At 37.6% G+C, this 17,259-nt stretch overlaps 1 protein-coding gene across 1 annotated transcript; it reads left to right on the forward strand.

Annotated features, from left to right (window-relative positions):
* Positions 1–470: 470 nt before the first annotated feature.
* CPPED1 (calcineurin-like phosphoesterase domain containing 1) lies at positions 471–16,662 on the forward strand (the record flags this gene model as incomplete). The annotated part of the gene is made up of 2 exons (XM_008945819.1): positions 471–893; positions 16,223–16,662. Coding segments are annotated over 2 exons (656 nt in total), but the record flags the coding sequence as incomplete, so codon positions are not given.
* Between the last annotated feature and the right edge of the window lie 597 nt (positions 16,663–17,259).

Here is a 17,259-nt window from a genome sequence, read left to right on the forward strand (position 1 = left end):
ATTAAAAAAGCACAAAACTTAATTCCTTTGCAAGCCATAGCATATAAACCAGAAGTTGACCTGTTTTTTCCCCTTGTGTAAAGCTGTTACACCATCCAAGATTGTTGCATCTTTTCACCACATCATCAGTCCATAGATGAGAAGAATCAGCTTGGTAATAAAGCTTTTGATGCAAGCACTGACTGCTCTATCACCGACTGCTGTGCTCTCTGTGGGTTCCTACCCAGAGCCTTGCTTAAGGCAAGTTCCTGAAAATGGCTGAGTACTTGATAATGAAGGGAAAGAACTGGGAGGGGAAGGGCAGAGTGGACATACAATATTAAAGTGAAGGTGTATTCTAGATCCCTGCATACTATCATGATCACATCTAATAGAGAACATTTTCTTACTATGCCTGGTTCCATAAACCAAAGCTAACAATGAAAAGATAGCATAAACACTGAAATGTTTGGGTTTTTTTTTTTCTATAGGAACTCAATGGAGACAGGACCAAGAGCAAGATTTAAAGAATGTTCTGAAGAACACTGACCAGGACATACCATTGGTATTTGTCAGTGGAAATCATGATGTTGGCAATACTCCAACAAGACAAACAATAGATAATTATTGCAAGAACTGGGGAGATGACTACTTCAGCTTTTGGGTTGGAGGTGTTTTCTTTCTTGTGCTGAATTCTCAGTTATATTTTGATTCTTCCAAATGCCCTGACCTAAAGCAGGCACAGGATGTGTGGCTCAATGAGCAACTGGCTGTTGCTGAAAAACAGAAATGCAAGCATATAATAGTATTTCAGCACATCCCTCTGTTTCTGAGAAATCCAGATGAAGACCATGACTACTTCAACTTGGAAAAATCAGTTCGTCAAGAGCTAATGGAAAAGTTTCAAAAAGCAGGTATTTTCTCAGTTTTTCCTGTTTTTGAATTTTTGTTTCAAATTATTGTTGGCTACTGTCAGACAAAATACGCTAACTTAAATTACTGTTTTAAAGCCTCATTGTTCCCCATAGGTTAAAATTATCAACTGAATCTAATTACCTCTACAAAGTACAAAACAAAATTTAAAACTCTGAGTGAAAAGTAAAAACTGAAAGTGAAAAACTCTGTAAAATAAATAGCAAGGATTCCATTTTGCAAGTACTGATAGTTGTAAGACAACATGAGTTTTTCTCCTCTAAGGAGTGGAAGATCAGGTATTGCCATAGGAGAAAAATACAGAATTTATGTTTTACATAAAACGTGGAAACAGAAGTCAGGATTACCTTGGAGGTTGTTTTCTCCCACACTGAGCCAGTTTTAAACCAAGAGCGCTCCAGATTTATTCAGTGTTAAAAAAAGAGTCTTGCTCTGCTAACATCAATCTTTTGCATATCCATTACTAGTAGGGGCCATTTCTGGGATGAGTTCCACCTGCCCTTAATCCCTAAACAAGTATATTGTACCAAATCCCTTAGGTTTGTTTGATGACACTTCAGTGCTCTGGAGGCAGACGCAGTACGCAGCTACTTCTCCATGCTGTTCCCATTGGTTCCTGATAATTGCATTCATGTTCCTGGGGTGTGCTAGTCCTTCAGAATTTCCTGCCAGCCTGCCATCACTGCTTTGGAGTGTCATTTTCTCTATAAGAGAGCACGTTATTTGGATTACTGAACAATGCAAATTGTTTATGATATTGTTCCTAATTTACCATATAATTGTTAAGCCTGGGTTCATCCAAAACCAGCCTGATTTCCAAGCTCTGAATCTCCTGCTGTTTCCAATCAGCAGGGCCAAAATGCACAGCTATCTGAAGGCTCTCCAAGGGACTGACATATTTGCAGATTCAAAATTTACAAGTGGTTTTTTTTTTTTCCCATAAGGAGACATGCTGAGAATACCTCATAATGTCTATCTTAATCTTTGTGCTGGTGTTAATATAGCAGGAAGTATTGCTGTTGGGAAGCTGGTCAGCTAAAAGGCTGCTTACGTACTGTTTACCAAAAACACATCCCAGTTCAGTGGAGAACTTGTTAGCAGAAGAACATACAGGTGTATTCCAGTAAATAAGCATTAATGTGGAAAACAAAGCAGTTCTTTTCTAGAATTTTCTGTCATCCAGATTGTTTACTAACATTTGGCAACACTCAGTACTGATAATATAATTAATCAAGAAGTAAAAGAAATTATGCAAAATGTTGTAATTTTCCCATTTAGTGTTCTTAGGTTATCATGTTTGGTAGAGGGATATTTCAGACTCATTCTCCTAATGTGTGTCTAGAGGCTTCACCAAACGTTGGGTAGGCTTCACATGATGGGGGAAAGGAAGAGAGAATGGGAAGCCAGCAATACAAGACAACTCTGCAGAAGAAATTCCCAGACTCTATCTGTGGCAACATACGATTTGTACCTTCCCTCCATCCTCTCTTATTGTCACTCATTTCCATCCTTGTAAGTCCTCCCAAAATGACGTATTGTTTGGTTCCTTCATTAATATGTTGACATTGATCTTTTGCTTGCTGTTTCATACAATAAGTGAGTCAATAGGTAATACTCACAATCCAATAATCAAACATTTTTCTAATTAAATGAATATAGAGAGCAAGCAGCTCAGTGTAACTTAGACTGCTGAGAAAAATTAGCTGAGTCAAAAGTTGGCTCAGTTTCCTTAGTAATGGGTGTGTTCTGTTTCCATTTTATTAGTCAATTGAAGAACAGTCTTTGTAAAGCCACAAAATATTGTCAGTGGATTGCAAACAGGCAGTTTTCATGGTAGGAGAGATGCACAGATAGGCGGTGGCACCACTTACTTCCTGACTCTCTGCTTTGCCAAAGAAAAAATTTGAGCTTATCAATAGACATTAAATTGTTTTTTCCCCAGTTTGCTTCATACATTCTTGGAGGATTAAAACACAAAATATTTCTAGTGAAATCCGAATCTACTTTGCATTTTTTTGTGGGTGTTTTAATTATGATCTGCAGTATAAGAAGGCTAACTCCTTAGAGCACTTAATTTAGAAATTGGGTATAACAATTCTGGAAAAAGAAAGTGAGTCTGCCTTTTCAGTGAGTCCACTGAGCTGCTGCTGTTCTTCCCCGACCTGTCACCCGTCCTTTCTCCCTTCCTTCTGCTCTCTTGCGCTCCGATTCAGTGTTTTGAGCCACTTTGAAGGTTTGTTGTGTAATTATGAACAATTTCAGTATAACGTGCATGTTTTAGGGTTTGCTATGTTTGGCAATGCGATGTTACTAGTTTGCCATCATACTTCAGTTGTTGACAACCCAGGATCAGATCTGGAACTATGCTAGTTTTCATATTTATACTTTTTTTTAGATGTGTCAAACACAGAGCTATAACTCACCTGGTTAGAGAGAGACCAGAGAGGAAGGACAATCTAGTAATTCAGGTCTCTCCATGAACAAAGAAATTCATATGGCTATGTTTAGGAAATAATCAGGATGGTGACACCGCACAGGTGTTTTAAAATGAGGTATGCAACTTCAGAAAATTATTGTTTTAAATTCAGAGTGCAGATGATCTGTAGCTGTTCTCTTCTAATCACTTACATGCTACATAATGGTTTTGGTTAAAGTATCCGCTCATTACAAGCAGAGATAAAAGACTAGCTGTAGAGGCTACATCTGGTACAAAGTACTGAATTACATTTCTCACATTAGAAGTGGCCTTAACAGTTGGGCTAATTAAAGATGAAATCATGTCCTTATGATAAATATTTATAAATTGAAAATCTGGCACTTACAAATATGTATTACTACTATGCAAAGTTAAACTGTACTTGTAAGCTGCACGTTACAGAAATCCTTCTAGCCCACTTTTTTTTTTTAAATTATTATAACAAATATTGTCTTTGAAAAAGTGATTTCAGTGACAGTGAAAATCAACTCAGCTGAGAACATAGTTTTGCAGGTAGAGGAGACAGAGCTTTGACAACTGAGGCTAAACTTTCAAAAGTTATACGAATGCGCTTTCAGAAATGGATTTTCACTTAAATGATAAATTAAGTACAGAAGAAACCTGAATGCAGGAACTGAGTGAGCTGAGCTGACGTTCTCATCTGTGAGATCTGCCGGAGTCACTCGACTGCTGAGTGAAATGTATATTCAGCTTTTAAGAATTTTATAGTGCTGATATAAATAGGCTTGCTTATAGCTTCACAGGGAAAATAAAGAAGTAGTAATGATGTAAAAAAATCCGGTCTGCGTGTCATCTGCCTGTGGTAAACATAAGTCACAAATTAGTTTTTAAATTAAGCAGTTTAGTTAATGGAAAACATAACTTCTTCTGGCATATCTCATTCCAGTATAATTTTTTTAGGATGCTAAAGACTTTTTTTTCTATGACGTGAGAAGTCTGGGTATTTTTGTTGAGCTGCAGACAATTCTTTGAAGATTTTTCTTGTCCTGAGAACCATCACTGACACACTGGAATTACTTACATTGCTTAACACAGCAGAGTAATAAATGTTTCTTAGCAGCCTGACTGAACTAAAAGATTTAAGCAAATGTCTGAACTTGTTTAAGAGCTTTGTTGAATAAAACCTAAATTAATAGCTGTTTTTTCACCAACAAAGTTGAGAAAAGACATTTTGGTTCAGAGTGAGATGAAGAGGATAGGTGGCCTATCTAGGTGACAGACTTTGCATCCAAGAGAGAATCACTAGATAGTAGATATAAAATATAGAAGAAAATTCCCTGTAATCTCCAGGGTTTTTTAAATTAAAAAGTTTAAGTTCACATAAATGTCTTTAAAGCAATTTTTCAGATGTGGTTAAAAATACTTAATCTATACACATAAAGAAAAATAACCCCCTAACTACTAAATGGTGTATTTTTTTCTTTATAGTCATGGTAGTAGGTACTGTAGCTTCTAACACCTTTATTAATTGAAATGATGTGACACCTACAATCTCCTCGTCATAATGTTATGACAGAGTAGTACTAAAGGAAGAAGCTTTCTTAACATCCACAGCTGAGATGTGTTTGAGCACAAAATGAAAGCTTGGAATGCTGAAAGCTGTTGTTACTAAAATTTACCAGACAACATATGCTATGTTTTATTATTTTCTTTGTTGTGTAATCAAAGTTGACAAGGGAGTAATATTTTCTTCTTTCTGCCATTGAGACCTTGATTTTTGGCAAAGCCCATACACTGAGTAATCTCAGGGCTTGCTTGTGTGTCACTTTGTTGGTATTTAGGATAATTTAGATACTCTTAATTTCAGTGATTTCTATCAACCTCTTTCAACCTTGAAATTATGCACTCATGGTACAGATAGAGTGTCCAAATTTGATATCTATGCCAATGTGCAACAGTGGTATTTTAAGACCATTCCCTAGGTATGATAATGTAATCTAGCATGTAGATACACATAGACATAGACTTCTTTTTTTTTCAGAAATTCAGCAGCAAGTACAAATTACATTTATTTAGTGTACTACAGTATGTCTTAAATGACATTAAATTACATTTATTCTCAGATAAAATTTTGAACTCTGGCTTATCCACTGGGCTGTAGTTCTGGTTGATAAAAACTTCTTTCTGATCATTAGAGTACATGGCAAACAAAGAGTGTTTGGGGTTTGTGCTGGAACTCTGACAAAGCTTCACTTTCAAATGGAAAAAACAGCAAACCCAGGAAATAAATTCCACTGGAAGGGCACAGGAGGCATTCACAAAAATCAACCTGAAGCACAGCGTGACCTTCTACAAACAGCACCTCTAAAGGCTTCTTTAGACTAGCACTCTAGGTGATCTTAAATCACCCTCTGGCTGTGCCTGTTGCTTCTGCTCTGATTATATAGGAAGAACAAGTGAGACAGATCCTTATCCATATAGCTCTATTCAATGTTGTCTTATATAAAAATGCTTTCTACGTAGATGTACTTTGCAAAGTAGTATCTTGTCTCCCACTTAGACCCCCTGACTACCAGCTGCATCATCTGGATTATTTAGTCTACAAAGTAAATTTACAGTAGAGTTTTCCTGCAAGTTTGTAGGTTCATGTTTGCAAACAGTGCATGGTATATTCTTATTAAAATACTTACAGAACTATGTGCTGTAAAGTCTAATCAATTCTATTTTACACACACAACTCCACTGATGAGGAAGGCAGGATAACACAGAGCTTCTAAAGGGCTACACAAAATAATTCAGCATTATATGCTGTTATTTAAGGTTGACTGAAGAGATGATGAAATGGAGGGTGTTGATCCCCAACAGCTACCAGTGGGACTGTATTTGGGTTTTGGAGAACAGGGTCTGAGAATTGCCTGAGCACTGAACAGTTTTGTTAACAGTGCTACGACTGATGCTTTCACATCCTTCTTTGCTGCTGTAACACTGGCTTGGCAGATGGGGTGATGTGAGCACTCTCAATTGCAATGAGATAAAATCAATTCTATTCCACGAGAGAGATTTTGTTTACAAAGACTACTAAATATTATCATTCGCTTTGTAGCACTGTAGTCTTCAAAAAATTGTGTACCACCAGCCCAGGGGAGAAAAAAGATACATGAAAAAAATGCCTGTGGTTAATGTATGCACTTGTAAGGAAGCTGAAAACATCATTTTCAAGTGCAAAATTGTTCTGAGAACAGATATTACTGTTGAACTGACCAGGTTGTTCAGCGCTTCAGAAAGCAGCTGTACATTGCTAGTGAAAGGAAGAAAGACAAAACAGTTTGTGTCTGATGCTCCAGAGGAAGGGATCAAGATCAATCCCACATGACTTAAATGGTTGTGTTTGCCCGAAGCATTGGCTTTTAAAAATCATGTATCTACACATACACGTGTGTTTGTGCAGACACATCTTTTACAGGAGCACCTCCCTGTGCCTGGATACTCCTTAATTTGTTCTCCTGCCTGTGAAAACACTGAAAAGATACTACAGTATTGATAACATTCAAGTTTTCCCCTCAGTATAATTCCATTTCTTTACAGAACTGCTTCTCTACCTATTTACTTCCATTTTGTCTCTACTTGCTGCTCCTTTCTGGCTCCTGCAGTTTTGAGCACATACATGTATGTTTTGGGGACAAGTATGATCAGCTTTTGATAGAAATCTGTGCTCTTTCTTCAGTCTTTGAGCGAGAGGTTTGGCCTGGCCTGTGAATCAGTCGTTTTAGATAAGCATAATTCTACTTTAAACCTAATTTCACCATTAAATTTGAGCAGCCAACATAAAAGCAGAGTAACTAGAACAGGTTGATGGTCCCGACAGCCCAGTCTCCTGCTTCTCCTACTAGCCAGACCTTTGCAAAGAGCACAAGACAGCAAGTGCTAATGGTATTTCTTCCAGATACTCTTCCTATCCTATCCTTAATGATTTTTCTTTTGGGGACTGACCATAACATATTGGTAATGTTTTCAATATAGTGCAATTGAGTGACTCCCTTATAGATTTGTTCAGTTCCTTTTTGAAAACTCTCCACTTTAACAATGATCTACAAGAGTGAGTTTCTTGTTTTAAATGAAATACAGTGAACATTGATTCATGTCTGCAGTTATTGTAAAAAACAGTTCATTAATCAGCACTTAAAGGGTAAATATCTGAACCATGCAATAAATTTCATTATTCAGAACCACTTTTTTCCCTAAAATTTTCTACAGAGTGCATGGCAGGAGAAGCAAGGTCTGTACTGTACGCATTACATATTTATTATGTCATTCATATTGCACTAATTTAGCTTTCTCCTTCTCTTACAATCTCATTTGCTTTTGCTGAGAAAAGCATTTATTTAATTGAAGGCTCAGTCTAAATAAAGCATGCTACTGATTGCCTCTGCTGATTATTCCAGGCATTCTGTTCCTAATTTGGAAAATCTGCTTGCTTTTCTTTGGTTTATTTTTATATTGGTAATTTTCTTCCTGTATTTTCACACTGTCCATAGTGCTGGGTTGAGCAGTTTGATTTCCAACTGAGGCTAGGCCAGTCCTGCATTGGACACAGCAAACCTGCCTCCCCTTTCTTCCCTGCCCCAAATGGAGTGGGGAACATGCCCCATCTTCCAGGGCTTTGCATTTTCCTACCCTACAGAATACAAGAGCAGTAGAGTACCAAGTAAGGTAGAAGAGTCTGGGAATTATGTGACTGCCACTGCACAGTAAGCTCAGACTGGGGTGTTCTGGGGGGAATTACCCAGGAGATGCAGCTAAATGCCTGTGTTCTCTGACAATGCAGTTATGTCAAAATCAGGCTGACCCTTTTCCCTGGTGCCACAGAACTGTTCTTCAGAAGAGTTTCTTAGTGATAAACTAATTTGTGGGAAGAAGATGATCGACTTTTAAAATTCTGTAAATAACCTTAGCTTCTCCTGCTAGCAAAGTGCCTTCTGCGTGATATTCAGTATATAGTTTCTTTTCATGTCATTAACTATTTTCTCATCTGATTCTTGTCAGAAATAAAATCGACAGCATGCTAGCAACATTGGAGTAGCTAAAGTATTCTTTCAAATTTTTTTTAGCATCACCCAGACTGAAGGAGGTGGTGAATATGCTCAGAGGTGCTGTGAGATGTTTATTATGAAAAATAATCATCTCTTCTATATATGCAGTTGCTCCTGAGGCTCGTTGGCCTGGTCAGCCCTCTCTGTACCAATCTTTTCCATGACGCATCCAAAGCAAATCTCAGATACCTGTTTAGATCTCCTTCCTTGTTCAGCCAGTGAGTCAACTTAACAGTACCCATTACACTGTCTATGTAAGAAAAGAACTTTTTTGATACGGTGTGCTGTTCTGGTTCTCAAAGCTTGAAGGGAGAACCAAGAGAAAATGGGAAATGCTGGTAAAAGTTGTCCCTCTTACCAGAGATGTTCAGCTGAGAAAGATGCAAATCAGCAAGACCTTGCTGAAGCTCTTGGGATGACTACATGTTTGGTGAGCTGGCTTTAGGAAGTAGACACTGGGAATTGGGGGTGGGAGGAGTTTTCAGAGGTGTTTTTGAATTTTCTCTTGAGAAATGTCTGGAAAAGAAATCATGAGCAAAATGTTCATAACATGTTTTTGACTTGGAAAAAGGGATCCAAATTAAAATATGAATTTTGTTTGAAAAAATGAGTTGCTTTAAGGTTTCTGCTTATGAGTGAACGTAGAGGTAGCACCAAAGGTAGCATGCTGAATTGCAGGAGCTCTTGCCCTCCTCAGCACTTACTTCTTGCCTTGCCAAAGCCACTGTGTAGCCTAGTCTGAAGTGACATAATGCAAGGTGTGAATTAGCATAAAACCAAAGTATTTATTAACTCATTTCATGGTCAAGGCCATGAAGAGTTTAAGGCTTATCAACGTATATCAGTACTACATCTATTCAGATGACTCCTGAACAATCCATGTTTGGGTTGGCTATGTCATAAATTATTTATGCTAAATAGGCTTCTTTGGGTTCATAGAACTTGTGCCAAAATAGGTATTTCATTCTTCAGTAGGAATGCATTATTCTACACAGAAAAAGAGTTATGGTTAGATCTCTGGAAACAGTAAATATTTTTCTCTTTTGGATTTGGCTTTGTCAGATCAGAACTAAAAAGCACTTTCTGATGGTAAATTGCATAGCAGGCAGACATCTTTGGTTTAGTAAAACAAGAATCACTTCCTGTATTTAAACCTTTTTTTACAGAGACACTGAGTGTTTTTCAGATTGATTCTGAAAACTCACATTTGGTTTGCAGGCACAAAGCTCATTGGTTTTAGGTGTTCTCATGATCCAGCTACAGTTTTAGAACAGAGAGAGCAAGATCCAATGTTGAGCATGGGAATGGTGCCCATCCTGAGTCTCTGCCTTCCAGGCCTCTTCTGATCAAAAATTAATTTGGAAGCTCAGGCTTTTTTCCCCAGCAGGTTCTGTGTAACTGTTGCATTGCTATGCAGTCCAGCGTCACAGAAACAGCCTGTGGTTTGGAGGTTTGTGGTTTGTTTTTGTTTTTTTTTTATATAGTAACTATCTGCATGGTTTTTACTTTTTTCTAATTTTAATCTCCCTGCCCCTTCCCCCCCCTTTTTTTATGAGTAATCCATTAGGTATGAATATTGTCTTGCAGTAACGGATCCTCCTTTTTTTGGTAAATGGATACCATGAAACCTCCAGTCACATTTAAATTCAAATCACTGTCTTTCAAAAAAATTGAAGTAATGAATGCTTGTGAAGGTGCTATCTTTTGGACGTTTATTTACACACTAGTTTCTTTAGTATTTCGTTCAGCTTTTATATCAAAGCTTCTGTTTCAGAAACCAAGGATTAAAACCAAATTGCTGCTCTGCATTTTTTTTTGTAGTGGGAAGGAACTGTATACCCTTTTCTTTGTACCTTTTTTAACTGACCTGAGGGTACCTTAAAGAGGGCTATAAAATTGAGGCCTGCCAGGACACTGCTCTTTCCTCACAGAGCTTAGGAGAAAGAAAAAGAGGATGGAGAGGGGCTGCTAGCAACTTGACAGTATTACTTCAGAAAAACATCTGAAATGAATAAATTAAATTTGAGTACATACATCTCTAAGATGCTTTTTATGTTTAAGATCAAAACCAAGAGCAAAGTAAATTGCCTGTCATCTTAGTATTATTGCATTGAGTGGTTCAGACCTCCTCCTTATGCTAACTAACCAAAGTGAGTTGAATGAACAAAAAAGTGCTATTGAAGTGAGAAAGAAGACCAGTTAAACTTCTACTAATACACAGCAGTGACTTGTTTGTTTCTTTGTTCAGGGTGTTGCCCAGGGAAGCTGTGGATGCCTCGTCCCTGAAAGTCTTCATGGCCAGATTGGATGGGGCTTTAAGCAGCCTAGTCTAAGGGGGGGTGTCCCTGCCCATGGCACAGGGGTTGGAACTAAATTGTCTTTCAGGTCCCTCCCAACCCAAACCATTCTCTGATGCTATGTCACATGCTGTAACTCAGCAATAAAAAGATTTAATACTAGCACTACAAATTAAAAAAAAAAAAAAGTCTGGGCAAAATTTTCCCTGGGAGTTATCTAAATCAGAAACTAAACTCTAGCAGAGAATGATGCTGAGCAGCTAGATCCACAAGCATTTCCACACTGAACACCCATCTAGTGCAGTTAGGATCTGAATGACATTTGTGGCCTAGAAGAGGGAATTTGGGTGAACAGTACCCATAAACACCAGACTGGTTAGGCAGAATCTGCCTCCCATAGCGAGCAGGACATAAGAGAGGGTTTAAATCACATCTCTGATCTCAGGGGTAGGCAGTTAGCAGATGTTAAATGTAACTGTGGTAAACTTGCAGTATTTGTTCTGCATGATTGGTGGACCAAACTTTTTACCTAGTGTCTGTCTGCTGTCTAGGATGGGTTTCTCAAAAATCTTTGTTTGAATTCTCAGACAAGGTGAGATTTTGTCTTTCTTATAGCATATTTAAAGTTCCTTTATTACTTTTGTATGTTCCGTCCTTTTAATTACACTGAAACTGTGTCAGGGTTGGGTTTACACAGGATCAGACAGAATCTTAACTTCTGTTCCACCTTTAATTCCAAAGGTTACATTCTCTGGGTGGTGGGTAGATGCTGCTTTTGGAGCACAGACGCTTCCAGTAAAAAGTGATGACTTATTTCCATGACTAAAACTGTACCACATGGGTTTACACCTCGCTATGGTTTTACGCTTGTTACTTTTTGCAAACTTTTTCATAGACTGAAGTACTTTTGCTTACCTGCAGAAAAAGTAGAAAACATTGGAAAGAACGTGTTAGTGTAGTAGGATTATCCCTTACTGGAAGCTGGTAAGGGTATTTCACAGAACTAGCTGGTGCAATAATCAAGCAGGTCACATGTTCAGCTAATTATATGGCCTGTTATTACACATGTGCTAAAAGCAAAATAATAGAGGGGAGAAGTGTTTCCCCTCCAAAGCTGTGCTGTTTGCAGAGAGTTAAAAACTCACTAGCAGATTCTGCTAACAACTTTTAGTGATACAACCAAAGACACAAGTGAAACCTGCCATTGTTTTTCTACTCATTTCAGTGGGAGGAACTTGGATTAGGTTCCTAAATGTTCAGTCCTTGATCCTTCATTTGGCTGCTGATAACTCTGCAGGCAAAGACCAAGATAAAGTCAGGCCCATGCTAGATGTGTGTCTGAGAGTGGAATCTAGAATGTTGCTGGAGACCATTGGTTATTTTTGAAGTGCTTGAAGGACAGGAAAGTGCTATGTATGTGGTAAATTGGTAACACGAAGCTGAGTGTGTCTTCTGTCCTGCCCACAAATGCCTTAATTCAGAGGCTGCTTATTGCATATTGCACCTACTCAGCATCCTCTCGTAGCCCATCAGGGCTTGCTCTTTTAAGGACGGTGCCACAAGGCAAGATGGGTCCCACTTGAACGAGTCGGATGCCAAACGTACAGTTCCCGTAATGTTCTGGTTTGCTCTCTGCATTAGGAAGCAAGACAAGAGAATGTCCAGCCACACCAGAAATGGCTCTAGATGGGCAAGTTCTGTCACTGCAGAAAGGTTGAGGGAGTGGAGGAGACAAGTGCAACCTCATGGTTTGGATATGTGTGCATATAATGAGAAGGAAAGAAACAGTTCTGCTGTTGAAATGCTTAAATTTATGTTATGTTTGTCACTGTAGTAAGCTGCAGCATGGTTGGAGCTGAGGAATAACTGCTCGCTCTCAAACTGACTGTAGCATCAAATGATATCTGGAAACTAGACTCTGCAAAGAGCCTGTTATGTCACAGGGCTTTTATATTCCAACATTGCCTTTTGAGGTATTCTGACTGGGTTTCTCTCAAGATTTTAAAAATAAAAAACAAAAACAACAACAGAAAAGAAAACGAAAAATTAAAAAGCCCCTCCACCCCTGTTTTGCTCGGTTCCTGCAGCTGAGCCAGAGGAAACTCTCCAAATTATTCTGGCTTAGAACAGTAACTGCTATGCCAGAGAGATGAGCAGGTTACCCTGAGCAAAGAGAGTTAGTACTGATAACCAAAACAGGGAAACAGAGGAGTTCAGCTGGCCATGCCCATATACCACCACTCAATGGAAAGGGAACTTCATTCTCTGTTTTCCACCTTGAGTCATTTGCTGTTTGAGAAGGGGTTAGATTTGAAATATGAAAGCACATGTAGCTTTTACCAGGCACATAGCAGAATAATTTATATTTTGCTTTCCACACTGCTTAATTTTTAAATGTACTTTGAGCCTAGTTTATATATTTTGTATCAGTCTTCAAAACACTCACTCCCACAAAAGCAAAGGATTGATGTAGCCAGCTATCTCAAGACAGGTTCACCTACTTCCTTTTTCATTTAAGCACTGGGAAAGATGTCTAACTCTACTGCAGGGGAAAGGCTTTTTTTTAAATGTCATTTAAGGTTTTAGTATCTCACAACTTACCTAGTCTCTGGCCTACCACTTGAACAAGACGAAGCATGTGTTACCTTTTGTGTTGAGAATGGAATGGCAGATTGCTGAAATATAGGAAAAACAACAAATGAAGTTGGGTGTTGTCATCACAGTGTCCATCCCTTTATAGGCTTGCTGATTTTTCTGTAATGATTAAAACAATGGTTAGAAAGGTGATTGCCAGTGCTGCATAGGTAAGGATAGCTTGGGGTGGTGAGCAGGAGGACAGGAGTGCCAACAGGAGCTGCTGGCACTTGTCCCCAGTGTTGCTAAGCTTCACTCTTCTCTGCTGCACTCCTCAGGAATGGGCACAAGTTTAGACTTTTGCTTGTTAGTTTATTTTTCAGTATAAACACAAATTATCTTCAGCAAGGTACAGCATCTACAGAACTGTGCCAATGAAATATTTTTCCATTATAGCACAGCAGGTTTTTAGCCAACATAGGAAACTAATAGGAAAGATTCAGTTTCATAAAGTAGTCAGTTATTTTGATAACCTGCTGGCTATCTAGTCATAGTTGTCAGGGAGTATTTAGTGTGCTTTTTTGAGTCACTCAGTATTAATGTATTTTCAGTTTCTTTATGTAGAAATATCAAAGCGTCATTATGACTAAGCAGCACACAACCTATTGTAATTCAACAGAGAAATGATACCTAAATCCTTCAGGCACACTTGAAAATTTTGAGATTGTCATTAATACTACTGTTAATCAACACTTTCTGTAATAAAATATAAAATTAATTTATATGTTTTGAACTTGAGGATATACAAAAAAATTCCCAGTATTTTAAGCCATCTGGTCCAGTAATTTTTCTGTTTTACAACAGTATAAAATAGCATTAGAGGCAGCTTCAGGAATCTGTAATAGTCTGAAAGCCAAGGATCTTATACTTGCCAAAAATTAATCCCAAAACCTCTTTGTAAAATTAGCTATTTATACTAACTCTGCATTTTCATTCAAAATAAAACATGCATCATCTTAAATTAGCAAGAAAGCTGATGAATAATTTTTTGCCAAACTACAAATAGTGTTGACTCCAATGCTCAGCTGTATCTATCAACAATGCATAGAATAGCTAAACATTGAAAGATGCTGGCAGAACCTGGAGGTGAAATGCTTGTGCATGATAGCATCTTCTCTTAGGAAGAAGCTAGGTTCTCAGTTCTGTTTTTAATGGGTGTATAAATTTTGACAGGGAGGATAACTACTTAGCATCAAAATTACTTTTTTGACTCATAAGGCTAAACAAGGTTTCATTATTTTGTAGTAATAAAAACCTTTGATTGAAATTTATAAAACATCAGATGGGGAGGGCAAAACAGGCTATTTGGTAGCATGAATTTGACCTGTGAAGACAATCAGAAAGGCCATTCAGAATAGTGAATACAACTTCTACCAGTTTATTTGTTTATGTTTGCAAGGCAGAAGCAGAAGGTAGAAATTACTGGATTAGGGGTGAGGATGACACAATTTCATTTAAATTGAAAATTGCTTCAAAATTTCTGCAAAAATCCCATAGCTACTGAGGAGCATGGCAGGAAAGTGGACCCAGCATATGGATCATCTTTAGAAGCTGGTCAAAATCAGATAGCATTTGCCAATTTAATTATTTTTTTGTGAAATTACTGTATTCCAAGAGAAGGCAAAGAAAGATTGGACGTCTTTAAACATTCGTTTGGCTAATCAGTTAGACGAAGATTCAGCCAAGGATTTCACAGTACATTACAGAGCCTTAAATATGGAGTATACTTGTTCTCTTTCACTGCTGCTGCTTGTCATTTAGCTTTTCTTCTACTCCTGACCAAGTCTGCATGATACTTGCATGCAACTTACCCAGAAATTTTCAGTATACCCTATTGTTGTTTCCTGCAACAGATTAAATGTCTTTCTGTTCAAGTTTATAGTGGATTGATTTTTTTTACTCCAATACAGTCCAAAATATAAACAGTCTGTTTTTCAAAAGAGAAACAGAACAGCCTTAAGTCATTAAAAATACAGGGGAAATCAGAGTACACCTGCCTTGTTTGTACACCATACTAGGTAAATGTTAATTCATGTCATTGCCAAGCCTGACTCCTCCTGCAGGTTGTCAGCCTTTCCTTTTTTGGCTGCTCTTTATCTTTCTTCTCCTCTTATTATAGCTCGCATTCTCCTGTGTTTATTACTTTTCTTTTATGTACCTGGCTCTATTCTGTCTGTGATAACTCCCCAATGTCTTTGAGAAAAGATTACAAATTATCTTCTCATTTATGGTTTTTATTTGTTAGTCTTGTCTTTTTGTTTGTTTGTTTGTTTGTTTTTAAGGTCACCAGCCTTGGGTAGACAGGTTTAATATCTCCTTGGTGAACTTTCTGCATATTAATTGAGAAATACAGCTCCACCAATCCTTGGCTTTTAAACTTATGTTTTAGAAGCATCATTCTTCAGGCAGCTGTATATTAATGGATTTTTTTTCTAAATATAATCATCTTCCTCTAGAACGTTCCTTCTCTCTAGCCAAAGCAGTAGCAAGGTGACAAACACACCTGGCAGTAAGCATAAAGAAGTAGGAGTCCAATAACCCTAAACAGAGCTAGTGCAGTAGAATAAGGATTTTACTAAATATTTATTACTATTAGAATTACTTATTGCTGCTTACTAGTTTTTTGTTTACAGTGAAAGTTCAGGTAAATGGTTTACTTTTCATTTTACACTTTATGAACCACTCAAGAATAAAGGGAAATGTGGACACCTGTAGCTGTACTTGCTGTAGAAATTTCTCTACAACCCCACCAGCTGTGTAAGCCTCAGCAAGTAACTTCAGCTGTATTATTTACTCTTTATACACAAACTGCAACTGCTGACTAAATACATACTCTCTCTCTTTTTATACAGGTGTTAAAGCTGTGTTTTCTGGACACTACCATAGGAATGCTGGAGGGTCATACAGAGGACTGGAAATGGTGGTTTCATCAGCAATAGGATGTCAGCTGGGAGAAGATGCACATGGGCTTCGAGTGGTCGTTGTCACAGATGAGAAGATTGTTCATAGATACTACAGTTTAAATGATCTGGGCAGCCAAGGCATAGAGAAAGAGCTGCTAGAAATGCTTGCTAAGCAAAGTTAGGCTATGGTAAATGATATGATTTCTTTTTTCCATGTTAAACAAACAGAAATAGTTTCAGAAAGTTTCCCCAAGCTGAAGGTAAGATTTCTGTTTGTGCACCATGGCCCAGAACAGCTCTCCATTTGTTATCATCCTGACAAGCAAGAAAGTTGTTGACGTGTTCCTCTTTTTGAAAATGAGATCTTTGAGGAATGTGGAAGAATAGCAAAATTAATATGGTAACATAAAATTGAAAAGAACTGTTTTGACAATTTTTACATTGCTCCTAGTTAAGAACTTCTTGTTAGAGAATGTATCAAAGAATAAGATTTTTGTAGTTTCTAGATAACCCCTTTACTTGTCTATTTTAATAGTTTCATATTTGAGAAGTTTTTTTTTAAATCAGTAAATCTAGTAATTTCTGTTACACTCTAGTCAATATAAATGAGGCATTTTTTAACTCTATAAAAACAAATATCAAAAACTCTGAAATGGACAGATCACACTGACTTAGTAAGCTTTGGATCAGATCTTGTTAACCTAGAGGTCAGATATTCTCCCATTTCCTATGTGTTATGTTTTATTAACTCTTCAGAGCCAGCAGCAATAGGAGAGCAGACATTGGAGTTGCAGCTTGGGTTTCTGTTATAGCCTAGTTTCTGTATAATGGAAAGTCTATAAACGAAGCTAATATACACACCACTGACAGAAACTGAACATGGAACAACTATTTCCCTTTTGAAATTTAACTACCATTAAATTAGCATATATTCTTGTTATAGCTTCAGAAGTAGGAATAATTGCATGGGGGAATATTCTGTGCAG

This window comes from Merops nubicus, unplaced genomic scaffold, assembly GCF_000691845.1.
Source record: "Merops nubicus isolate BGI_N331 unplaced genomic scaffold, ASM69184v1 scaffold43978, whole genome shotgun sequence".
NCBI lineage: Eukaryota > Metazoa > Chordata > Aves > Coraciiformes > Meropidae > Merops > Merops nubicus.